The 26,219-nt window shown below is 42.4% G+C and overlaps 1 protein-coding gene across 1 annotated transcript in view; it reads left to right on the top strand.

Annotated features, from left to right (window-relative positions):
- The first annotated feature begins 495 nt into the window (after positions 1-495).
- The window catches only part of SPTLC2 (serine palmitoyltransferase long chain base subunit 2), a 108,697-nt gene continuing 82,973 nt past the window's right edge, over positions 496-26,219 (top strand). The window contains exons 1-2 of the mRNA XM_015144257.3: positions 496-828; positions 19,602-19,796. Coding sequence (XP_014999743.2) covers positions 703-828; positions 19,602-19,796 — 321 coding nt within the window. The 5' untranslated portion in view covers positions 496-702. The remainder of the gene's footprint in view (positions 829-19,601; positions 19,797-26,219) is intronic.

The following is a 26,219-nucleotide window of genomic DNA, read 5'->3' as shown; positions in this document are numbered from 1 at the left end:
AAATAGTCAATGTGTGGCGCATATTGAAGAATGGTGAGAGATTGTCAAAAAATCTATTCTGTAAATACTCACAGAGGAATAAGCTAATTAAATACGGGAGCTGCGGGTCTTGGGCTAGGACATAAAGCCCAGAACTTCCCGTGAGGCAAAGGCACCGACTGCGCCACCTGTCCTGGAGAACCTGGGAACCCGCTCTAGAGACTTGGGCTCAGCCCCTTTTCTTTCCTCACACTCTAATTGGCTACTTTTCCCTGGGCTCCGCCTCCTTCTCTGTCTGGACCATTAAACAGGCAAGCCCTACCCAGGACCTGGAAGCGGCCTCCAATCAAGTGCCAGGCCCTGGAATCCCTCTAGAGAAGCCCCCTCTCCGGCGAGGCGCTTTGCTCTCGTCCGTGATTGGCCAGGCAGCAGCATGGGGTCCGCCTCCTTCTCTTCCAGATAGGTCAGCGGTCTTCAGGACCACATCCCTTTCGGCCGGTCCCTGCCGCTCTTTCCCTTCGCTGCGTGGCCTTGGGCGAGCCCGGTCCTCTGCGGAGAGCGCCCCGCCCTCTGTGAAGGCCCGCCCGGGAATTGGCGGCGGCGCTGCAGCCATTTCCGGTTTCGGGGAGGTGGGTGGGGTGCGGAGCGGGACTTGGAGCCGCCGCCGCTGCTGCCGCTGCCGCCGCCCACAGAGCCTGCCTTGCGCCTGGTGCTGCCAGGAAGATGCGGCCGGGGCCCGGAGGCTGCTGCTGTCGCCGCACGGTGCGGGCGAATGGCTGCGTGGCGAACGGGGAAGTACGGAACGGGTACGTGAGGACCAGCGCCGCAGCCGCAGCCGCCGCCAGCCAGGTACGAGGGGCCCGCGCGGCGGGGCCGGGGTGGCGGTGCGGGCTGGCGGAGGGGCGGCCGGGCAGGGCGAGGTCTCCTGGCCATCCGCTGGGCAATCCGCCGGGTGGGCGCCGCTCGCAGGTGTGGGCGGCAGTGTCCGACCGCTGGCCCGACCTCCACGAGCATAGAGGCTCAAGGACGACTCGGGGGCTCCTCCACGTCCCCGAGCCTGGAGGTCTTCCTCCCTTCCCCCCGGAGCTCTGGGTTCTGCTCAGAGCCCCGGGTACCTTTCTCTGACCCATCCTGCCAGAAGTGTATGCCACCCCCAGGGGAAGCAATGAGGGACCCCTCGGACCCCAGTGGGAGCCACCCAAGGGCTCCCGAGGGTCCCTTCAAACCCCCGAGGTTGTTGCTTTTTCTTAAAGTCCTGCAGCCTTCCAAAGAAAACCACCCATGGGGTCCTTAAGAGGCAAAGAAAGTTAGGCGGTGGTGTCAGATGGAAACACACCCAGCCTCTCCCAACCACATTCTGGAGTACCACGTTCGCTCCCCAAGCAGGACATTGGTCCGTAGATCTGGCAGGGAATCCAAGCTGGTCCCTCGAAAGCATTATTCTCTTAACTCTGCCCGTGGTGTGACTCTACCCCAGGCTCCAGATTGAATTGGGTGGCCCTTTCGACCCTTTTCTGAACACGAGTGCTATCACACAAGGGGATTGTTTAGCTTGGTGGTGACTTGCGATGACTCTGTACTAATTAACCATGCTGAATCATCAACCAAGTTCAGGCAGTTCTAAAATATTTTGAAAAGTTCTAAATTCAAGACAGTGCTTATTATCAACCTTACAGTGCTCTAGACTGACAAGTATTCTGTTGAAATGTGTTTTTAAAGATGAGCTGGTTAAAAAGATGCAAGATCGGTGTTCCTGGAAGAGAGTGTTGGGATAATTTCCAGTTGACTTTAATACGTTTAAGTCTTGTACAGATACTCAGGAACATTTAGAAAGTACCCTGTTCCCCTTTAGCAGGAGTGTGATAGGATGGTGATCTTCATTTGGCTTTAACAGAAATATCTGGCAGGCTCCACCCGAGATGAATAGTTATGATGGATAGATCTGTTACTGTTTGGTGTGAAGCAGAAAATAATGCATTTTTCCAGGTCATGTGAGATATTGAGACTGAGAGTTGAGGGGAAAAATAAGTAAAACAGACTTGACCTCCCCTGAAGTTGTAAGTTGTCAAAGCGAAGTAATACACAGATCAAAAGATTTGTTTTCACTTTTAAAGAAATAATTGTGTGAGGGAGGAAGTGATAACAATGAGCTCATTATAAGCAGTGGAATGGTTTGTTGTTTTCCTAGCAATGTAAACGACTTATAAGACAAAATTGTTGTGATATAGAATGTAATAGGGAAATTTAACGGGTAGGAGTTAGAAAATACATTGTAGGTGAATGAGTGAGGTATGATTTTTTTTTTTTTTTTTTTTTTTTGAGATGGAATTTCGCTCTTGTCGCCCAGGCTGGGGTGCAGTGGCGCGATCTCGGTTCACTGCAGCCTCCACCCCGTGGGTTCCAGCGATTCTCCTGCCTCAGCCTCCCGAGTAGCTGGTATTACAGGCGCCCGTCACCACGCCCGGCTAATTTTTGTATTTTTAGTAGAGACCATGTTGGCCAGGCTGATCTGGAACTCCTGACCTCAGGTGATCCGCCTGCCTTGGCCTCTGAAAGTGCTGGGATTACAGGCGCGCGCGGCCGAGGTATGATTTTTTTTTTTTTTTTTAATGAAAAAGGAAGTCAAGAGAGGTGTTCACGCTTCAGAGGTGCTTTGTGTTAAAATGCTGCTTTCAATCCCTGTGAGTTATGTTCTGATTTAGTAGGAAATCAAGGACCTTTCTCCCATAATCTCTAACAATTTAGCATTTGTAGAATGATATTTCTTCAGAGCTTGTCAACTAATAAGGTGAATAAATATCAAGGTACTAACATGACATTTTAAAATCTGTATAAATAACATTTGGTTGACTTTTGGGGACATGCTTTATAAAAGTTTCACTCAAGGCACATTGGTGGCATTTAAAAGAATGGTCTGTTGGAATGCTGTGAGGGCTGCAGTATCCCTTCTAGAAAACTTACTTCTCACCAGTATTTTTTAAACAGACTTCAGATCTGGAGCTTTCTACACTCTCAGATGGAGGAATATTGTCTGTGAATTTTTTTCTTTCTTTTTTTATACAAAAGAGAGATCTTGGTAACTACATGAGAGCTATACAATATCTTAACATTTTTTAAAAGTTGTTTTCATTTTAATTAAAGCGATGTGCCTGTGCTCCAACCTCTACCTGTCTTTCCCATTTTTCTGAGGGAAATGTTGCCAACTGTGCCATCAAAAATACGCAAACAGCTGTGTGTCATGCTTTTACTAGAATATGAATTTAGAGTATAAGATGGTTGAGATGTAAATTATTTTCCTCCCATCTCCCATGTCTTTTAATGAACAGGAGAGAAGTCAGAAACGTCTAAGATCAGTTTACACTCTGGAGTATGTTTCTATGCTTGAAGGCATGAATGAATGTATATAGTAAAAGAACAACTCTTGGATTTGGGTTTAGAATTTGATTAGCTAGATGCTGTGTTAAGGAGTTATGAAACAATCAGACATTGCTGTTTAGTGATGACAGTAGACACACAGTTTTCACAATAGTAGCAGCTGAACAATAAAGCAGTAATTTTTCCTCTTTGCTATTCAGATGAGTGGGAGGAGCACAAACCTTTATTTGAGATAAAGTGTGGCAATTTGCCCAAGGGAAACTTTTACATTAGCATTGGAAAGAACCTTTGAGAGTTTATGTAATTCAGTCCTTTATCTCTTTGTAGGACTTTATTAAAATCAGCCCTGATAGAAAATTCTATGCTGTTTTTAAAGATCTCCAGGGGATTTGCAGCAAGTTTTTCTCTATAGCAAATTGCATTATTCCGTGATCTTAATTACCAAATTTCTTCCTGTGGATTTAACATTTGATTAAGTAAATGCCATGTTTTGGTTGTCCCTGAAATACAATAGTTTGTTCGTGTGTTTGTTTTTAAAACTCCATGTTAACAGCTCTTTTTAAAAGAGCTTCCATTTCTGTATAGAACTTTGGAGATTTAGGTTTTCCTTTTGCTTTCCTCAATTAGTTAATAAGTATGAAAGAAAAAAAAATTAACTACCTTTGAGACAATTTTGACCCTAACTTTGTTCCCTTTGGGCATAGTGTTTTTTTTTTTTTTTTTTTTTTTTTGGAGACGGAGTCTCACTCTGTCGCCCAGGCTGGAGTGCAGTGGCCGGATCTCAGCTCACTGCAAGCTCCACCTTCCGGGTTCACGCCATTCTCCTGCCTCAGCCTCCCGAGTAGCTGGGGCTACAGGTGCCTGCCACCTCGCCCGGCTAGTTTTTTGTATTTTTTAGTGGAGACGGGTTTTCACTGTGTTAGCCAGGATGGTCTCGATCTCCTGACCTCGTGATCCGCCCGTCTCGGCCTCCCAAAGTGCTGGGATTACAGGCTTGAGCCACCGCGCCCGGCCTGGGTGTAGTTTTAATGAGATATTAGAAGGATGAGAGCTCTCTGGCTGTCAGAATAAAAAATTCTATCTCGAGGAATTGGGGCAAAAGTTATGTTCTTATGTTGAATAATAAGACAAGCAAAGTAGAAAGAACAAAGTGTTAGTCTTGCTTCTTAGGAGGAGGCAAATAAATAACTAATGAAAGCTGATTAGCTTTTAACAAAAGCTACTAGCTTTTGTTTCCACTGAGGGGCAACAGTAACTGGGGATTTAACGTGATAGTTAAGGAAAAGGAGAAGATAGTTATGAGGCCGTAACAGTAGAAATCGTTAGAATGGTCATATACCTGTTTAGATTTAGCAGGTTCTGATAAGATACCTCAGATTCCTCAAGGCTTTTCAGAAATAATGTAATTACAACTTGCAGGACAACATTTTCGTTTCAATTTTTGCTCTGAGGGGAAGCATATCTTGATTTTTACATAACTGCAGCTGAAGAATTCCAGTTATTTGAGGTACTTAGGAATTTTCTTTAACAGGAATTCTTGGGAAATGTGTAAGCAACTATGTTCTTAAGATAGTATTTTAGAACTAGGATGTTCAGAAAAGTCAGACTTGCCCACTTTTTAGGGTTTGCCCAGGTGCCATAGAAACTTGCAGTGCTTTGAGCAAGACAGTTAATTGGTTGATTTAATTAGATTCAATTTTTGAAAGAAAGAAGCAGTGTTTATTGGTAGAATAGGCAATTCAGAGGGATGGGTAGAGGCAGTGTTTGCATTCTGAGTGGGTGTGCCACACTTGATTAAATAAATGGTTTGTGGACTCAAAGGCAGTTCCCTTCTGGGTAGTTTCTGAGAAGCTTCTGTAATATAATTCACAATTTGTGACCGATTAAAAAGTAAATCCTTTGCTCTTGACCCATTTACTGTTAGAAAATTTATCTTAAGTTTGTCTTTAAGACTACTTTTTATTACAAAGCTTGACGCGTCTATTTTTCCTTTTTTTTTAAAAAAATCACTTTTACTTCTCATTATAGAAATAATACGTTTAATGTGGGATTGTAAAGCATTGGGATAATCTCTGTGTTAGGTTTTTTTTTTGAGACGGAGTCTCGCTCTGTCGCCCAGGCTGGAATGCAGTGGCGCCATCTCAGCTCCCTGCAACCTCCACCTCCGAGGTTCAAGTGATTCTCCAGCCTCAGCCTCCCGAGTAGCTGGGATTACAGGCATGCACCGCCAGGCCTAGCTAATTTTTGCATTTTTAGTAGAGACAAGGTGGAAGTTTCACCAGGCTGGTCTCGAATTCCTGACGTCAGGTGATCCACCTGCCTCGGCCTCCCAAAGTGCTGGGATTACAGGCGTGAGCCACCGTGCCCAGCTGGAAGTTTGTTTTTTTAATGTGGTCTATTGTAAATCGGTCTGCTACTTTCTGATAATTTCTTTTTTGTTGTTTGTTTGTTTTCTTTGTTTGCGAGACAGGGTCTCACTCCAGCCTGGCCTGTGATGGCGCAGTCATAGCTTACTGCAGCCTCAACTTCCTGGGCTCAAGCGATCCTCCCGCCTCAGCCTCCCAAGAAGCTGAGTCCACAGGTGTGCACCACTACAGTGGGCTAATTTTTTTATTTTTATTTTTTGAGATGGAGTCTCGCTCTGTCACCCAGGCGGCTCATACCTATAATCTCGCTCTGTCACCCAGGTGTCTCATATCTATAATGCCAGCTACTTGTGCAGCGGCGCGATCTCGGCTTACTGCAAGCTCCGCCTCCTGGATTCACACCATTCTCCTGCCTCAGCCTCCCGAGTAACTGGGACTACAGGTGCCCACCACCACACCCGGCAAATTTTTTTTTTTGTATTTTTAGTAGAGATGGGATTTCACCGTGTTAGCCAGGATGGTCTCGATCTCCTGACCTCGTGATCAGCCTGCCTCGGCCTCCCAAAGTGCTGGGATTACAGGCTTGAGCCACAGTGCCTAGCCTTTTTTTTTTTTTTTTTTTTTTTTTGGGAGAGATGGGTCTTGCTGTGTTCCCCAGGCTAGTTTCTTTTTTACTTAAAAAAACAAACAAAAAATAAATAAATATAAAGGAGAGGGAGACAGAGTCTCACTGTGTTGCCCAGGCTGATCCCAAACTCTTAGGCACGATCCTCCCGCCTTGGCCTCCTGAAGTGCTGGGATTATAGGTGTGAGCCACCACACCCAGCCACCCAGGCTGGTCTCAAACTCCTGACCACAAGCATCCTGCTGCTTCAGCCTACCAGAGTGCTGGGATTACAGCCACTGTGCCAGACTATTTTGTGATAAATTCTAAGTGCAGTGAAATATGCAGTTGTACAGAGACTATGGATGTGATCCAGTCTTACTCCAAAAGATACATATTAAGGGCCAGGCACAGTGGCTCACACCTGTAATCCCAGTACTAAGGGAAGCCAAGGTGTAAGGATTGCTTGAGCCCAGGAGTTCAAGATCAGCCTGGGCAACATGGCGAGACCCTATCTCTATTTAATTAAAAAATATTAAGGTATATGACCAGACACCGTGGCTCACGCCTGTAATCCCAGCACTTTGGGAAGCTGAGATGGGTGGATCACTTGAGGTCAGGAGTTTGAGACCAGCCTGGCCAACATGGTGAAACCCCGTCTCTACTAAAAATGTAAAAATTAGCCGGGTGTGGTGGCGCATGCCTATAATCCCAGCTACTCTGGGAGTCTGAGGTAGTAGAATCGCTTGAACGGAAGAGGTGGAAGTTGCAGTGAGCCGAGATGGTGCCGCTGCACTCCAGCTTGGGCGACAGTGAGACTCTGTCTCAAAAATACAAAACTAAACAAAACCACAGTGAGATACTATTTCACACCACTTGGATTGCTAAAATAATAAACCAGGTATTAAGTGTTCATGAGGATATAGAGAAATTAGAATCCTAATACATTGCTGGTGGATTTATAAAATGATGCAGCCACTTTGGGAAACAGTTAAACATAGAGTTAGCATGTGGACCAGTAATTCTACTCCCAAGAAAAATGAAACATATGTTCCGACAGAAACTTTTATATTAATTCTAATAGCAGCATTATTGATTGATTGATTCAGGGTGTTGCTGTTACCCAGGCTGGCATGACATGGCTCACTGCAGCCTCCACCTCCTGGGCTCAGTCAGTCCTCCCACCTCAGCCTCCCAAGTATCTGGGACTACAGGCATATGCCACCATGAGTGGCAATTTTTTTTTTTGAGACAGAGTCTCACTCTGTCGCCCAGGCTAGAGTGCAGTGTGACTCACTGCAACCTCCACCCCGCCGGTTAAAAATTCTCCTGCCTGTGCCTTCCGAGTAGCTGGGACTACAGCCACACGCTACCACGCCCAGCTAATTTTTTTGTATTTTTAGTAGAGACGGGGTTTCACCATGTTGGTCAGGCTGGTCTCGAACTCCTGACCTCAAGTGATCCACCCACCTTGGCCTTCCAAAGTGCTGGAATTACAGGCGTGAACCACTGTGTCTAGCCCAGCATTATTTATAATAGCCAAAAAGTAGAAACAATCCAAATGTCTGTCAACTGATGAATAGATAAAATATGGTATATCCATATAAAAGGATATTATTCAGCAATACTATTGAAGGAATGCAGTACTAATACATGCAGGAGAATACTACCTTGTTTATGGCCATATGTTTGTATAGTAAAAGTATTTAAAAATGCGGGAGAATGATAAACATCAAATTCCCAATTCCTCTGGGGAGGAAAGGAAATATAGTATTTCCCCAGGACAGACTTCTTAAAAGGATTGGAGAACTACTTAAACATGTCAGATCTTGACACTGTCCTGATGTCCAGGATGGCCTCCTGTCACTGATAACAAAATACAAAATAGGGTTTACAAGGCCCGCCATGAACTTTCCCATGCCTCTCTGACTTCATATCCTGCCAGGTCGCTGCTTTTTAGCCAGTCTGGGCTTTCTGATGTTCCCCAAACACGTTGCCATCAAGCACACCTCCCTGGGGCCTTATTATTATTGTTATTATCATTATTATTATTATTTCGAGATGGAGCCTCAATCTGTCACCCAGGCTGGGAGCGCAGTGGTGCGATCTCAGCTCACTGCAATCTCCATCTCCTGGGTTCAAACGATTCTCCTGTCTCAGCCTCCCAAAGTGCTGGAATTACAGGTGTGAGCCACCATGCCTGGGGTCCCTGGGACTTTAGCCTTTACAGTTACCTCAGCCTGGAAAGCTTTTTTACAGAGTTCTCTTCCCTACTCCAAGTCCATCTGCTTACACCTTACCTCCACCCTGTTTAAAATGCTCTTTTTCCACGGTTTTATTCTCACTGTAGCAGTGTGACCTGATACGGTGTATCTGTTTGCTTATCTAATGTCTGCCTCTCTCACAGGAGTGTATTTCTAGTGCTCGGATCATGCCTAGCTCATAGCAGGGACTCAATAAGTGTTAAATGAATGAATGATAACTTCAATGTTTTATTTAATGGAAAAAAGATCTAAAGCATATAAGCTAAATCTTAAGTTTTGATAAAGCTAGATGTTGAGTACAGTTTTATTTCTATTTTTTGATGATAATTTTTGTGTCGTATTTCATACATACGCTCCTGGTTGACAAAAACTAGCTCCCTAAAATAATGTTATAGACATAAGAAAGAAATGAATTGTGGTGATACATAAGCCGTTAAAGAAACCCATAGCCTCATTTATGGTATATCAGGTTTGCAAGTGGTTTAAAACGATAGCGGTTTGTTGAATGTTCTTACTAGCATCAGGGGACAGCTTGTGAGAAATAGGAAGAGGCCAGAGAAGGTCCCGGGGGTCTGGCACACTCTGGTGTACTTCATCACCTCTCCCTGAGCTCTCCCTACAGGGCAGTGGGGCCAGTGGTGACTTCTGCAGCACCCTCTCCATTGTCTTACCAAGGGCTTCAGCTATGAGACGCCGGCTGGTGCTACAAGGAAGGGGAAATGCGTCAGCTCTTTTCTCTGCTCTTTTCTCACATTGATTTCAAACGCCAAGAAGCTGGGCTGAGAAACCGGGCCTGTGATCCTGGTTGGACTGCAGTCCACCACGTGCTGAAGAACTCCGCGGGTTGTGCTAAAGGGTAGTGTCTTTATTGCCTCCTGTATAAGCTTGACTTTTTTATAGGCAAGCAGGTTATTTCCAGGACAACTAAATTAGTTGGTGCCAAACCTCATTTCCTAGAAACAGACATTTTCTTAGTAGAGGAAACCCATATAACCGTCTGTTTCCATCTAAGTGTAGCTAATAACATGAATAACAAAAAGAGCTAATTATTTAAATAGCAAAAATAAGTATGGAAGATGAATGTGAAGTAAAATTCTAATATTAAGCCACTGATTATTTTAAAACAATCCGATTAAATTGTTGTACCTCTGAAATAATTAAAGGAAAATTTGATTCTTAGGACATCTCAATTCATTGGAAGGCCATGGAATTAATAAAATAAAAAAAGAAAATCTCAGGCAATATAAACTAAGGAATGGCAAATGGAATATGTATTGGTTGGTGCAAAGTAATTACGTTTTTTGCCATTGAAAGTAATTACTTTTGCCGTTACTTTTAATGGCAAAAACCGTGTAATGTCAGTTACTTTTGCACCAAACTATAAATAATTGGACTCTAGTTCCAGCTTCGGTATTTAACTTTCCCACAACTGTTGACAAATTGCTTAATCTACTTTCCTTGATTTTGTCAGTCAAGTGAAGAGGAAGAGACAGCTTGAGAAACATTTGTAAGAGAAATGCTTATTACTTTGTATGTGTTTTTCATCTTGCATATTAAATATAAATTCCTTTAGGCGATATTCTTTAAAATGATTTCCTAACTCCCTTTTATATTTACGCCCATGTTCTCTTTAAAAAAAGAAATACTGCACAATTCTTGAAGACAAGGATTACCTCTTATTTGTATCATCAAATATAGAGTACAGTTTTTTTGTTTGTTTGTTTTTTTGAGATGGGTCTTGTTCTATCACCCAGGCTGGAGTGTAGTGGCGTCATCATGGCTCACTGCAGCTTCAACCTCCTGGGCTCAAGAGATCCTGCCACCTCAGCCTACCCAGTAGCTGGTACTACAGGCATGCACCACCACATCCAGCTAATTTTTAAACATTTTGTGTAGAGATAGGGTCTCACTGTGTTTCCCAGACTGGTTTTAAACTCCTGGGAGCCAAGCAGTCCTCCCGCCTTGGCCTCCCAAAGTGTTGGGATTACGGGCATGAGCCACTGTGCCCAGCCTAGAGTACGGTTCTTGACGTATAGATAGAAATTAAGTATTTGTAGAATGAGTGAAAAAAAAAAATGAAATGATTATGTTGATTTTGAGTTTCTTAGTGGAATAGGGCTTTGGGTTCCTAGAGAAACTTTAATGTCAAAAAATTATTTTGTAGTTTTGAAAATGTTAAAAAATTGAACATGAGAAATCTCCACTTCTCTGGGCACGTGAAATTAAAGGGAGGGATGATCAAGTTGTGAGAGATTACCTAGACTAGCAGTGGTGATGCAAGAAGGTGAACATGTAGACTGCTGTATTCTGTACCCACCCCCTCCCAACACACACAGAGTCCCCTACCTCCTGGGAAAGCGAAAGTTGTTACTGTTTTTTGAGACAGAGTCTCGCTCTGTTGCCCAGGCTGGAGTGCAGTGGCCCACAGTTTCGGCTCACTGCAACCTCTACCTCCCAGGTTCAAGTGGCTCTCCTGCCCCAGCCTCCCGAGTAGCTGGGATTATGGGCGTGTGTCACCATGCCTGGCAAATTTTTGTATTTTTAGTAGAGACAGGGTTTCACCATGTTGGTCAGGCTGGTCTTGAACTCCTGACCTAGTGATCAGGAGTTCAAGGGAGCCCGCTTTGGTCTCCCAAAATGCTGGAACTGCAAGCGTGAGCTACCGCGCCCGGCAGCAGAAGTTTTTGAAGATTTCTAGACAATGTGTGTAAAGACCTTTAGACTCTAAAGTTAATGTTTTTGCCTTTTGCAGTCTTAGGCAGATACAGTGAGGTGTAAAACACCTCTATCCAAACACCTGAGTTGGACTGGGCTGAAGATTTAAGTCCTTCAGTTCAGTGTAGTATCTCAAGGGTGGGATCCATTGTATGTTTGTTACAGGCCACTCCCTCTAGCTTTATCTGCTAAGCACTGTGAGATTGTGCTTGATTTCACTTTGCCTTTCTAGTTCAGGCCTCCAGCCTCCCCAGCTGGAGGAAAATGTCCTGTGTAGAAAACTGGTCATAAATGTAGGGCTCTTACGGAATTTAGTCTGTCATACCAACCCATACAGCTGTCAAAAGTTCTGCTGGTTTTTCTTTCTCTTGGAGTTCTGCCTATGGCAAGCCCCAGTTATCATCACTCACGCTGAAGCTCTGCAAATACCACAAGGAGAGAGAAAATGGCTGGCACTTTCAGCTCACCTAGAAAGGGCTCTTCCCCTGTGGAATTTTAATTCTGCTAGTCCTCTTTGCTATGCATAGAAGACAGCTCTTCAATCTTTAAAGCCATTTATTTATTTGAATAATCTATATGGTTTATCTCGTTGTTACTGTGAAAGCAATAGCTTTCCTCTTTCTATTAAAGCTAACCTAGAAGTGGAAGTCTCATTGTTTTTTGAATTTTTGTTACCACAAACATGACATAAGAATAAGTTTGTTCTGGGCCAGGCATGGTGGCTTATGCCTGCAATTGCAGCACGTTGGAAGGCCAAACTGGGAGGATTCCTTGAGGCCAGGAGTTCAAGACCAGCCTGGGCAACATAGGGAAACCTTATCTAAAAAAAAATTACCCAGGTATGGTGGCGAGCACTTGTATAGTCGCAGCTACTCTGGAGGCTGAGGTGAGAGGACTACATGAACCCAGGAGTTTGAGGTTACGGTGAGCAATGGTTACGCCACTCTACTCCAGCTTGGGCAGCAACAGAGTGAGACCTTGTCTCAAAATGAATAAATAGGCCAGATGTTTAAAGTAGGAAGTCAAGGTGGCCAGCCATTCCACTACAAAATAACCAGTGTTTTTAATTTGGTTTGTAGCATTCCAGATTAGCATGTGTGTACATGAGTTTGTCATTTTACCTTTTTTTTGTGGGGACAGGGGAGACAGAGTCTTGCTTTGTTGCCCAGGCTGGAATGTGGTTGCAGGATCTTGGCTCACCGCAACCTCCATCTCCCAGATTCAAGCAATTCTCCTGCCTCAGCCTCCTGAGTGGCTGAGATTACAGGCATGTGCCACCACACCCGGCTAATTTTGTATTTTTAGTAGAAATGGAGTTTCTCCATGTTAGTCAGGCTGGTCTCAAACTCCCGACCTCAGGTGATCCGCCCGCCTTGGCCTCCCAAAGTGTTGGGATTACAGGCGTGAGCCACCGCATCCGCCCGGGAAATATTTTTTAAAAATTTCTTGAAGCCCTTAAAGTTGACAGGCTCTGCTAACATGACAAATACCCAATAAAAATGTAGAAAAGAAGTTCTAAGAGATTTTAATATAGAATCTCTGTCTGTTAACTTTTTTAGTTGAGAGTAACAGCAACTGACTCTGGTTAAACTAAGCAAAAAGGTGATTTATTGGAAGGACAATAGGTATGCAAAAAAGGGATGGGGGATGAAATTGAACTGGTCTCAGAAAGGCAGGAGTTGCCACAGCTCTTGGGACCTCAGCGGCAGGAGTTTGTGAACCCTTTCTTCAGGACATTGGAGACCCACTGCCCTTCAGACTCTCTCCCCACTGACATTTTAAATCCCCATAAAAGAGGGTTGTTGGATTTCTTTTGGCATAGGTGTCGGTGCTGTGTCCATCAGTTATGGTTCAGGAAATATGATCACAAAGCATACACGTGACCACCAGGGGCCCATCCCTGCATATCAGGGAGTATTTCCAGAGAAGGGAAATTGACACAAACTGGGTTGCCTCTGCAGTGGTGTGCAGCACAAAACCAGATTGGAGCACGTGGAGGGGGCAGAGTGGAGGGTATGGTATTACAGGCTCAGAACATGTCAGCAGTGGAGGAGAGCTCAGATGAAGATGCAGAATTTGTGGCAGAGCTGCACTTATACTCCAGTCTTCCGGCTCTTGCATCTCTTACAGTGCGATGCTTATCTAGAGATGGAAAAGTGTTACAGCAGAGGCTTGGGTGGCCAGTGAGTGTGATAACTCCTGGGCAGACATCAGTGCCCAGTGCATACGGGATGCCACTGAACTGAAATGGAAATGTTCCTCTCCATATATGCTTGAAGATCTCCTTTTGGGGGTTTTCAATAGGAAAATGATAATGTCAAAATATAAATGTGTTTCACAGCTAGTTTTGGAAACATTTTTCATTCCATTCTGCATGAGATACTTACTGACAAAAATTAAGAAATTTATGCCGATTACAAGAAAAACTGTGGACTTCCTCCTTTTCAAAATTTCCTTGCTGAAAAAAGGAGACACTTCTGAACATACACATTCAGAGCATGGTATAGCCTATGTGATTTGTGTAAAGCTCCAAACTGTTCTCTTTAATATGTGTGGTATGCAGTAGGGAGAGGCCAGTACATTTCAGTAAAATTCCAAGAAAGGACAGTTTCAGCAGAACGGATTTTAAGGAGCAACAGGAACACACCACTTGAAAATGAGTAGGGTTCGTTTAATGGACAAAGCATGATAGCAGTTCTTTGATTGCTGAAGAATAATGGGTGGTTCACATTAGACATTCAGTTTTTAAAAATAATGTTCCAAACCATTCACCAGCTAGGCAGGTTCTGTTATCCTGCTGTAGCATGCAGCTGGAATGTGCTTATTTGCTTAAGGAGATCATGCTTTTGTGATTTTGTATTCATATCAGAAATGTGTGCTTCTGTTTCCTAATAATTACTTCGCCGTTACCGCATGGTAACATAGTTACTCCCTGTCCTTTCGTGGGATTCTTGAAACCTTTACTTAGGATCATTTCTCCTAAGTCAGTTTACAGTGCACTAAAAACTTTTTTATTTTAATTGTTTAAAATAAATTTTTCCTGAGACTTGAGAAAGACAGAAGGCAACATATAATCCAGGGTTTTCTTTTGCTATAGAGGATATCATTAGGACGTCTGGCAAAATCTGAATAAGTTGAATAAGTCTACAACTGAATAAAGTTGTAGACTAGGCTGGGCACAGTGGCTCATGCCTATAATCCCAGCACTTTGGGAGACCAAGGCAGGAGGATAGTTTGAGCCCAGGAGTTTGATACCAGCCTGGGCAATGTAGTGAAGCCCCATCTCTACAATAAATAAGTAAATAAATAAGCTGGGCATGGTGCCACTTGCCTGTGGTCCCAACTTCCTGGGAGGCTGAGGCTGGAGGATCACTTAAGCCTGAAAGGTAGAGGCTGCAGTGAGCCATGATTGCACCACTGCACTCCGTCCTGGGTGGCAGAGTCAGATGCTGTCAAAAACAAAAACAAAAAAACAACTTTCTACCTCCTTAAAATTCTCTTGTGCCCCACAAGAAGCTCTTGGACTGAAGCACAGAAAGTCATTACTAATTCTATCTGGAAGCCAGAAAATAAGGTGGAGCCAAAGATGACTCCAAACTTGGGAGACTGGGTAGACTGGATAGTGATGCTGTTGACCAAAATAGGTAATAGAAGAGGAGTGTCAGGTTTTCACTGAGAGGGAGGGTTAGGATGGTGAGAAGTTCAGCTTTAGATTTGTTGAGTTTGAGGTGCCCATGAAGTCTAAGTGGAGCTATATAGGAGGCAGGTAGAAATGTGAGTGTGGAGTTCTGGAAAGGAATCTGGGATTGCAGTGTAGGCTTGAGCTTACTCGTAGCATGGAAGGTCTAGCTGAGAACTCATAAGTAGATGAGAATTCACTAGAGAGGCTATCGATAGTGAGGTGACTGAGGTTGTGATAATAGGCATGTTTTGCTTTTATTAACTCTGTTTTAGTCCAAATGGTGAATTAAGTCAATGACAAAATTTAGTTTAAGCATTAAAAAAAAAGGCAAGTAAAAATTCAGTAATACATACTCGTAAAAAACAAGAAGAAGAAAAATCAAACCAGTTTAGAAGGTTATGAACAAAAAATATGCCTTCTTTTCCCACCCCACTCCTTACCCTAGTTTCTGGTGTCTCCTTCCAGACAATTTTAGTCACATGGAAATATATGTATTACGCATATGGCTTATCTTTTATTATACTTCCCATTATTGCTTTGGTTAGGAGTACCTTTTCAGCTGCTTAATAAACATAGTTGACAGCCCACAGGCATGTGGACAAAATGGCTCATTAGTTTGATTTTTTTTTTCCTTCTCTTGTTCTGTAAGGTGTTTTACGGTGATGTGCTTGTAGTCTTGTCTGAAAAAAATTTCTTCCTTTGCGTTTGTATTTTCTTCAACAGTAATATTACCGTTCAAGCAAAGATTTCTTGATATTCCTAAATCTTTCCTTGATTAATAGTGCTAAGATAGTGTCACATTCTTCTTTGCTTAACGTGAGCAGACTGTGAACAGACTGATACGAAATGTTATTAAGTGTTAACTATTTATTAAGACTTCATAAATACTACCCCGGGTGCTAGATGTGCAATGATGAGCAAAACAGACCTGGTGTTTTTCCTCAAGGATTATTACCTATGTATAAGAGAGCAATACCATTATTATTGTTTGAATCATGTGAAAGATACGATTTAGCATCAGTTCTTAAAGGTGAAGTGATTTTATTCTCTCAGAGTTTAAAGACTTTTCACCTTTGAGAGACCCGTGTGTCAGTTGGCGTGCCCATCTGCGCCCCCCCACCCTCCCCCAACATCAGTCACTCTGTTTTGACTGAAACCACATTCCAGAGTCACTTCTTTTCACAGGTTCTAAAGGTGGAAAAAAAGAAACCCCACCCACTTCCTAGTTGAACCTTAATTCTTTAAAATACATTTAATTTTGAATAAGGCTTTGGTAAAATCACACCGTTCTTCATAATGGTTTAGCATCCTCCTCCCTAGAGAGTCCAGCCTACGGTATGAATTGACTTGATCCTGCCTGTGTGAGTGTGCCTGAAATTAAGGCGAATATCTTTCAGAGACCCACCCACAGCATTCCTGACCTGTAAACTCGCTGCACGTTGGTTAGAGACTGCAGGGGGGCTCTGTGATTTCCAGGCTTTTTAATGATGTGTACAGTTGAGAGTAAATAGTTTAAATAATTTCATAGTTAGGGAGAGTTTGGCACTGGTATTAAACAGAGTTCTTAAGGCAAAATATTTTCAGATACAGTTTTTAAAGAGATGATCAGAATGTTAATTTTTTTTGTCTTTTAAATTGCTTTTCATTTTGCTTTGTCTGGCTTAATAACTTTTTTATATTGTTATGTTGTTAATTTTTAAACAATTTTCTGTCTTCAGATACTGGCTCAATTTTAGCTATTCTGTTCTAAACACATTACAACCTTACTCCCACATAAATGTTTAAGTATTAAATATTGACACCAAACTTTCTCCTGTGTGGAAGAGATTGATGAAGACCTAAATAAGTTTGTGAATAGTTTTCAGAAGTTATTTAGATCATCAAGTTGAACCAGTACCAACAGATTCCATCCATCTGCTGTGCCTATCTGAGTGTCTGTCCTTTGTCACATACAACTGTGTCTTTCCAAACTGTTCCAATTTGTAACACTGAAGCAGCTTTCCAAAACTAACATTACCAGGATAGGATACTCTAAAATATCTTTACCCCTTGGATATGTATAACAATTGATTGTATAGTTATGTAAATTTCATTAATTTGTTTTTATTTGTTTATATCATATCTCTGATCAGATTGCCTGAGAGGGCAAGAAAGGATCTTTTAGTTCTTTGGGACTTTTCATGATGATTAATTGACAATATGCCTCCGGTAAATTTTGATTAACCATCCTCACTGCAGTTGTTCCAAAGTTAAGATTAAAGTCAACACACAAACTTGTCTAGCAGATTTCTTCTGTAAAGCAAGATTTCCATTAAAATTGACCAAGAAGCAAAAAGTTATCATCTATGAGATCAAAAGTAAAGTAGCTTGGTTTTTGTATATTAAAGTCCAAGTGTCCCAAAAGTTAAAACAAGGGATAATCTCACAATTTTTGGGAATGAATACTTAAGATGAAGGCGGACAGAAGAATTCACGACGGTTACTAATAGTTTTTCCCCTTGTTTTGGGTTTCACTTTCCTTTTACTTTTATATAATGCTGGACCACACTTTGTTGTTTTTTTGTTTGTTTGTTTGTTTGTTTTTTGAGACAGGGTCTCACTCTGTCACTCAGGCTGCAGGGAAGTGGCACGATCATGGCTTACTGCCGCCTCGACCTTCTGGGTTCAGGTGATCCTCCCACCTGTCTCCTGAGGAGGTGGGACTACAGGCATGTGCCACCATGTCCAACTAGTTTTGTTTTTTTTTTTTTTTTGTAGAGACAGGATTTTACCATGTGCCCAGGCTGGTCTCAAACTCCTGGGCTCAGGTGATCTGCCCACCTTGGCCTCCCAAAGTGCTAGGATTACAGGCATGCGCCAGTGCACCCAGCCTAGACCACACTTACGTAATATAACATCTTAGTTTTTTGCATGATTTACTTGTGTTATCACTACTGACAAAGGTTAATTTGAACTACGTGTTTCTACAGGGGCCTACTGCTGATAATTATTTGGAATACTATGGCTGGGTGGCTTTGAGAATGTGTGGTAGTAAAACATTTACAAATATTTTACATTCTAAAGCTGAATTTACTTTTGAACTTTTGATCTCTTCGTCTGTAAGCTAATATAGTACTTTTCTTGGGATAGGCTTTCTCTTGTTGATTTACGTTTTTTGCTTTTTTTATTAGAACAAAAGAAATTACGCTAGCATTTTAGGATCTATTTAAGAAAATCAAATAATGGTAAAGATCAGTATTAGGTGGTGTTCTTACACAGCCCTTCTTGCTCCCCTTCCTTTACTGTTCATCTGAAATGCATATAATTTATAAATTATTTCTATTGAAAACAAGTAGCCCAGCCGGGCTCGGTGGCTCACGCCTGTAATCCCAGTACTTTGGAAGGCCGAGGCGGGCAGATCACAAGGTCAGGAGATCGAGACCATCCTGGCCTTGATCCAAAAGAAAACAAGTAGCGTTTTCTTTGGGATCACCTCTTAGTGTTACATTTGACTATCACTTAAAAAATTCTTTTTTTTTTTTTTTTAATTTTTTTTTGAGATGGAGTGTTGCTCTTGTTTCCCAGGCTGGAGTGCGATGGCGTGATCTCGGCTCATCGAGATCTCTCCGTCTCTCAGGTTCAAGCAATTCTCCTGCCTCAGCCTCCTGAATAGCTGAGATTACAGGCATGCGCCACCACACCCGCCTAGTTTAGTATTTTTAGTAGAGATGGGGTTTCTCCATGTTGGTCAGGCTGGTCTTGAACTCCCAACCTCAGGTGATCCTCCCGCCTTGGCCTCCCAAAGTACTGGGATTATAGGTGTGAGCCACTGTGCCTGGCCTAAAATTCTTTTTTTTTTCCTTGTTTCCAGTGAGGTTGGAACTTAGAAAATTCTTTTTTTTTTTTTTTTTTTTTTTTTTTTGACGTGGAGTCTTGCTTTGTCGCCCATGCAGGAGTGTAGTGGTATGATCTTAGCCTATTGCAACCTCCACCTCCCAAGTTCAAGCAACTCTCCTGCCTCAGTCTCCCAAGTAGCTGGGATTACAGGTGTGTGCCACCAATCCTGGCTAATATTTGTATTTTCAGTAGAGACAGGGTTTCACCATGTTGGCCAGGTTGGTCTTGAACTCCTGACCTCAAGTGATCTGCCTGCCTCAGCCTCCCAAAGTCCTGGGATTACAGGTGTGAGCCGCTGTGCCCGGTGGAACTTAGAAAATTCTTAAGGTGGCCGGGCGCGGTGGCTCAAGCCTGTAATCCCAGCACTTTGGGAGGCTGAGACGGGCAGATCACGAGGTCAGGAGATCGAGACCATCCTGGGTAACACGGTGAAACCCTGTCTCTACTAAAAAATACAAAAAACTAGCCGGGCGAGGTGGCGGGCGCCTGTAGTCCCAGCAACTCGGGAGGCTGAGGCAGGAGAATGGTGTAAACCCGGGAGGCGGAGCTTGCAGTGAGCTGAGATCCGGCCACTGCACTCCAGCCTGGGCGACAGAGCGAGACTCCGTCTCAAAAAAAAAAAAAAAAAAAGAAAAGAAAATTCTTAAGGTATAATTCAGCAAATCTCTGAGGACCTAGATTTTAGGTAGGAATGTTTTTCTTACCATGATGGAAATAAACATATTTAACCTCTCTTTTAGATCCATCATGTTACACAAAATGGAGGACTATATAAAAGACCGTTTAATGAAGCTTTTGAAGAAACACCAATGCTGGTTGCTGTGCTCACATATGTGGGATATGGCGTACTCACCCTCTTTGGATACCTTCGAGATTTCTTGAGGCATTGGAGAATTGAGAAGTGTCACCATGCAACAGAAAGAGAAGAACAAAAGGTAATTATTAGGGAGTTTTTGATTCTGTAAATGAAAACCTTTTATAGAAATCTTAGTACTTTTGCACAAAAGTTTTTCCTTGGAAATTTGGGTACACATAAAAATTAAAATATTCCAGATGTAGTTAAATGAAAACATTCTACAAAGAAAGCTGAAAACAAGGTTAAAGATATGAAAGCATTCAACATGTGTTTAATCAAGAAGAACCTAAGGAGGTAGGCAGCAGTATCCCTATTTTATGGATTAGAAATCAAAAAGTCACAAGTTAAATAATATTTCCTAAGATGCCTGGTGTCAGAGCTGCTGTGTGGACAGAGGACTGTGAAGTGAAAAAGCCATGCTCTTTCTATTCGTACCCTTGTGCTGAATCCCAGCTTGTGTTTACAATTTTCTGAAAAGGTTGTATGATTTGGAATTAATAATGTGTTTTCTCATAGATACATTATACATAGTTGGGTGATTCACACATCAACTCCTCTCCCCAGACAAACAAGCTGTAATACAGAATATGGCCAACCAATTCTATTTACAGTAAAAAACACTCTTATTTTAGGAATGGTAAACCTATGAGCATGGTTGTCTCTGGTGAAAAGGGCTTCATTCACTTCATTTTTCTCTGCATGTTCCTTTGTACCTCTGAAGGGTTTTTTGTTTTTTTAACTTGTTATTGACTTGAAGTTCACTTCTGGAGTTTTATACATTATTGTTGTGTTACTTAATCTCCATAAATAAATAAAATGAGGGTTAACGATGCTTGATTTTACTAAAAATAAAACCTCTGTGTTGTTGGCATGTCCCCCATGGCAAAAGGTTGTCTTTTAGCCCAGGGGAATGTACCAGATTAGAGAAGGACTTAAGACATTATAGTTTTTTTGTGGTCCCTGTGTGTCTGAGGAAAAGAGGCAGGTGTGGGGTGAGCACAGTCACCGCTGAGACGAGCCAGTGAACATTGATTGTAGAAGAAACAGTTATTCAGGTAATAGATAGTGGTCATGTGGAAATGGGAAGAGTGCATCAAGAAAACATTGTCAGTTACTAGGAAGACAAAACCAGTCAGGAGATATATGGATTCAAAAGTAGCTCCTGGGAGAACTCAAGACTAGGCATTCTTCCTTTCATCTCAACCATCTTGTACTCCATCTGAGCCCCAGCACAAGTTGGCCATCCTACTCATTGCCCTGCAAGTTAATTTACAAACAAGGTAAATAAGTTTTTTGAATACCTAATGCAGGCAAAGCCCTGCATTCAGAAATTGGTCCAGTGGCCCTAACTAATTTTTATCTTTTAAAACCCAAACACATTTTTAACATTTTAAATTTTATTTTAATATTGTTATTTTTTAGACAAGAGTCTTGCTCTGTCGCCCAGGCTGGAGTATAGTGGTGTGATCTTGGCTCACTGCACCCTCTGCCTCCTGGGTCCAAGCAATTCTTATGCCTCAGCCTCCCAAGTAGCGGGAATTACAGGCATGTGCTACCACTCCCCAGATAATTTTTGTATTTTTGGTAGAAACGGGGTTTCACCATGTTGGCCAGGCTGGTCTCGAACTCCTGACCTCAAACGATCCACCCGCCTCGGCCTCCCAAAGTGCTGAGATTACAGATGGGAGCCACTGTTCCCAGCCCACATTTTTAACACTTTTTGATCCCCCTTCTACCCCTGAGCTTGTCCACCCAGAGTGCATCTACAGTACGTTGATTTTGTATAGCCCTCAGTGACAGCTTACCATACCCTTCCTAGGTTGTGTAGTATTACAGTTACTTGTTCACAGGCCTATATCCTCCTACTAGATTGAGTTGATGGCAGTTACGACCGATGGTAGCTGAAGTTTTATTTATATATTCAAACTAAAAACTCCATCTGCAAGGACCTCTCCTAGTGTAGATGCATAGTCGAAACTTAATAATTGACATGTATAGCTAGCTGGTGGTGAGGCAAGTGCTGATTGTGGTGCAGACAGCACATTCCTGGATGAGGGGATAGGCAAAGGCATGAAGAATGTTTGGGAGAATCTAGAATGCAGATAGAAGAGAAATTGTGTTTTGAAAATCAAAGTAAGAAGTTTGGTAGGCAATGAGGAGTAGTTTTTTTGTGTTTTGTTTTTAAATGGAGACAGCTCTCGCCATGTTGCCCAGGCTGGTCTCAAACTCCTGTACTCAAGGGATCCTCCTGCCTTGGCCTCCCGAAGTGTTGGGATTACAGGAGTGAGCCACCATGACCCCAAGGGCAATTTTTGATCAGGGGATTGTCCATAGAGCTTGCACAGCTGGTGCTCAAAGTGTGATGAATGAATGAAACCAACAAGATGCATCTGAATTACTTTGTCTGTGAGTACATTATCTTTGGAACTTGTTTCATGTTTACAGAAAGTAAATTGGTGGTTTAAGTGTTGGGAGCTGCCTGTGTATCCTTTGTGTGAAAGAATTAGAACGCACAGATTTCATTCTTAAGTAGTTTCTAATTTTGTTGAGGAAACAAACATTTTAAAGTTATGGGCCTTTGCAAAACCATTATACAAGTAAATAATGCTTAGATTATATGAAGATATAGAACAAAAAAATATCTGAGTAGCATAGGGTTAATCAGGAAACAGTTCTTGGAGGAAGTAATACAAGGAAATGTGGGGGTGCTGAGGAGAGCATTTGCCTCTGCAGGTTATGGAGAGGATTGTATTAAATTATTCAAATTCATTTCAATAGAATATTCCCAGTAGATAACATTAGCAGTTAAAACAGCCAGCTTCTGCCATTTTCTTACAAAAATTCAGCTCGTAGAGGGAAAGGGAATGTCATTCCTTTCCTGTGACAGATCATGTTTGTTTTCTAATGCTGGATTAGGTATGGCGAAGGAGGGAGGCAAATTAAGTGTTAAACTGGAAAGAGGTGAGGGAAAGTGGTTGCTTGGGATCATAAAATGCAAATATAATGTTGCTACTTCCTCATTTCACCGAGAGAGTGGTATCCATAACCACATCCTGGTTTTCTTCCTCATTTCATTCTAAAAGAGAGCCCAGTTTAACTATGTTAATTCTTTGTTGCAGGGAAATACCGTATGTTGCTTTGAATACAACTAAATCACATGGTCATACCAATAAAGATGAGTTACCATGAGTCTGTTCTATTTTATATAAATTGCATACAATTCTTGGAATTTTTTACCCCTTAATCCTCTGTTATTCGTGGTGTTTTGGATGAGAATGTTGTTTTTCTCAGTCTATGGTTTATTTCTTTGTGATGTGAGGTGAAGCTAGTAGTTCAGAAACATGTACGTGACAGATAACAGCAAAAGCTTGAATTAATAAAAATGTTCCAGGCTGAGGTAGGAGGATCACTCAGGGCCAGGAGTTTGAGACCAGCTGACATAACATAATGAAACATCTCTACAAAATGAAAAAACTTAATTCAGAAAAAAAATTCTAATATTTAGATAGGAAATTGCTAGGAATGTAAGGAGTAAATTATGGTAAGTAGTTACCACACACTTACTACATTTTAAACTAACATTTTGCCTCCACAGCTTGTTCATGATCAGATACTTAAAAATGGGAGGACCAAATACCATGCTCTCACTTATTTTTTTATATTTATATATATGTATGTATATATTATATATGTATATATGTTATATATGTGTGTATATATTATATATATATATATATATTTTTTTTGAGATGGAATCTCACTCTGTCACCCAGGCTGGAGTACAGTGGTGTGATCTCGGCTCCCTGCAGTCTCCGCCTCCACGGTTCGAGGGATTCTCTTGCCTCAGCCTCCCAAGTAGCTGGAATTACAGGCATGCACCACCACGCCCAGCTAATTTTTTGTATTTTTAGTAGAGACGAGGTTTCACCATGTTGGCCAGCCTGGTCTCGAACTCCTGACCTCAGCCTGCCTTGGCCTCCCAAAGTGCTGGGATTACAGGAGTGAGCCACCGTGTCCAGCCTGTTCTCACTTGTAAGTGGGAGCTAAATGATGAGAACACATGGGTGCAAAGAGGAAAAACAACACTTGTGGTGGGTAGGAAGAGGGAGAGGATTAGAAAAAAGTAACCCATTGGATGCTAGGCTTAGTACCTGGGTGACTAAATAATCTGTACAACAAACCCTTGTGATGCGAGTTTACCTGTACAACCTGCACATGTACCCCTGAACCTAAAATAAAAGTTACAAAAAATAAGTAGATAAAAAATGGGAGAGATAGGATACAGGGAAGGGACATTATATGTCTATATCCCAATATGCTTATTTTCAAGATACAAAAGAAAGAAATTAATTGAAATACATTACTAGGAATTCCCAGAGGGATTTTATTCTTGACCTCCTTCAAAAAGTAGCATACAGCCGGGGCAGTGGCTCACACCTGTAATCTCAGCACTTTGGGAGGCCGAGGTGGGCAGATCACCTGAGGTCAGGAGTTCAGCCTGGCCAACGTGGTGAAACGTCATCTCTACTAAAAATACAAAAATTAACTGGGCATGGTGGAGGGCACCTGTAATCCCAGCTACTCAGGAGGCTGAGGCAGAAGAATCGCTTGAACCCACAGGGTGGAGGCTGCAGTGAGCTGATATCTTGCCACTGTACTCCAGTCTGGGCAACAGAGCAAGACTGTGTCTCCAAAAAAAAAAAAAGTACTAAGAATATTCTGGTACCTGTCATTTTAGCAGCATCCTAGTAAACTATTAATGTAGTATAATTGCTTGGTGCATTAAGCTAGGGGATGGATCATTTGGTTTGTCTTCTTTAATTCTGTGTGTGATTTTACATTTAAAAAGAACACTACTGGCCGGGCATGGCGGCTCACGCCTATAATCCCAGCACTTTGGGAGGCCGAGGCAGGCAGATCACCTGAAGTCAGGAGTTCAGACCAGCCTGACCAATATGGTGAAACCCCGTCTCTACTGAAAATACAAAAATTATCTGGGGCGTGGTGGCACATGCTTGTAATCCCTGCTACTTGGGAGGCCGAGGCACGAGAATCGCTTGAACCAGGGAGGCAGAGGTTGCAGTGAGCCGAGATTGCACCATTGCACTCCAGCCTGGGCAATGGAGCAAGACTGTCTAAAAAAACATAAGAAGAATAAAAAATAAATAAAGAGCACCACATTTGTTTTGTGTTAGTTGAGCTCAGGACAGCAGTAGTGTTTTTAAGTAATTGACATATCATAAAAGTTACCTATTTAAAGCGTACAATACGATGGTTTTTAGTATATCTACAGAGTTGTGCAGCCAGCACCACAATTTAATTTTGTAATGTTTTTCTCTTCTGAAAAAGAGAGAAACCCCCTCTCTTGAGTTTTTCTCATGAACCCATTAGCGGTCACTCCTTCCTCATCCACCCTCCCCACCCTCGGCAGCCACTAATCTACTTTCTGTCTCTATAGATTTACCTATTCTGGACATTTCATGTAAATGGACGTTTCATATAAATGGGCTCATACAGGGTATGTTCTTCTGTACCTGGCTCCTTTCACTTGGTGTAATGTGTTTGAAGTTCATGTTGTAGCGTGTATCGGTACTTCATTGCTTCCTATTGTTGAATAATATTTCATCATATGGAGCAGTCATCTCTATTTACTGTAGGGATTTCTCACTGGTACGAAACGATACTCAAACCTTTCAAAGAAGTTGTGTAGTAGGTTTACCACTGTATCCATTTGGACTAATGCCAGTGTTAGGTTTGCAAGAGTTTCCCTGTAACCTGTTTTCCCTGTTTTTCATGCCAGGAAAGTTTTTCCTTCAAATAGTCCCTGGCTAGCTCCCTCACTTGCGTTTTGTCCTCTGTTCTACCCAGGGCACCCCAGCTGATTTGCAGCATGACTCCCCCTTTCCTGCTTGCTTTTGTTTCTGTTAGTATTTGTCACTGTCTAGCATACTTTATTTATTTTTATTTTTATTTATTTTTATTTTCTTGAGACAGAGTCTTGCTCTGTTGCCCAGGCTGGAGTACAATGGCACGATCTTGGCTTACTGCAACCTCTGTCTCCCAGGTTCAAGCGATTTTCCTGCCTCAGCCTCTAGAATGGCTGGGACTACAGGCATGTGCAACCACACCTAATTTTTGTGTTTTTAGTAGAGACAGGGTTTTGCCATGTTGGCCAGGCTGGTCTTGAACTCCTGGGCTCATGTGATCTGCCCACCTCGGCCTCCCAGAGTGCTGGGATTACAGGTGTGAGCCACTGAGCCTGGACTAGCAAACTTTATATTCTATATGTTTATCTCTTCCACCAGAATACAAATTCCAAGAGGGCAAGGATTATTACCTTTTTGTTTACTACTCTATACTACAGAGTGCTTGGCACATATTAGACACTCAGTAAATGTTTAAGATAGGAGGCCAGAGGCCAGGTGTGATAGTTCACACCTGTAATTTCAAGCGCTTTGGGAGGCTGAGGTGGGACGATAGCTTGAGCGCAGGAGTTTGAGAC

This window comes from Macaca mulatta, chromosome 7, assembly GCF_049350105.2.
Source record: "Macaca mulatta isolate MMU2019108-1 chromosome 7, T2T-MMU8v2.0, whole genome shotgun sequence".
Lineage (NCBI taxonomy): Eukaryota > Metazoa > Chordata > Mammalia > Primates > Cercopithecidae > Macaca > Macaca mulatta.
The sequence above is the reverse complement of the archived record's forward strand: the minus strand, read 5'-3'. Positions and strand labels throughout refer to the sequence as shown.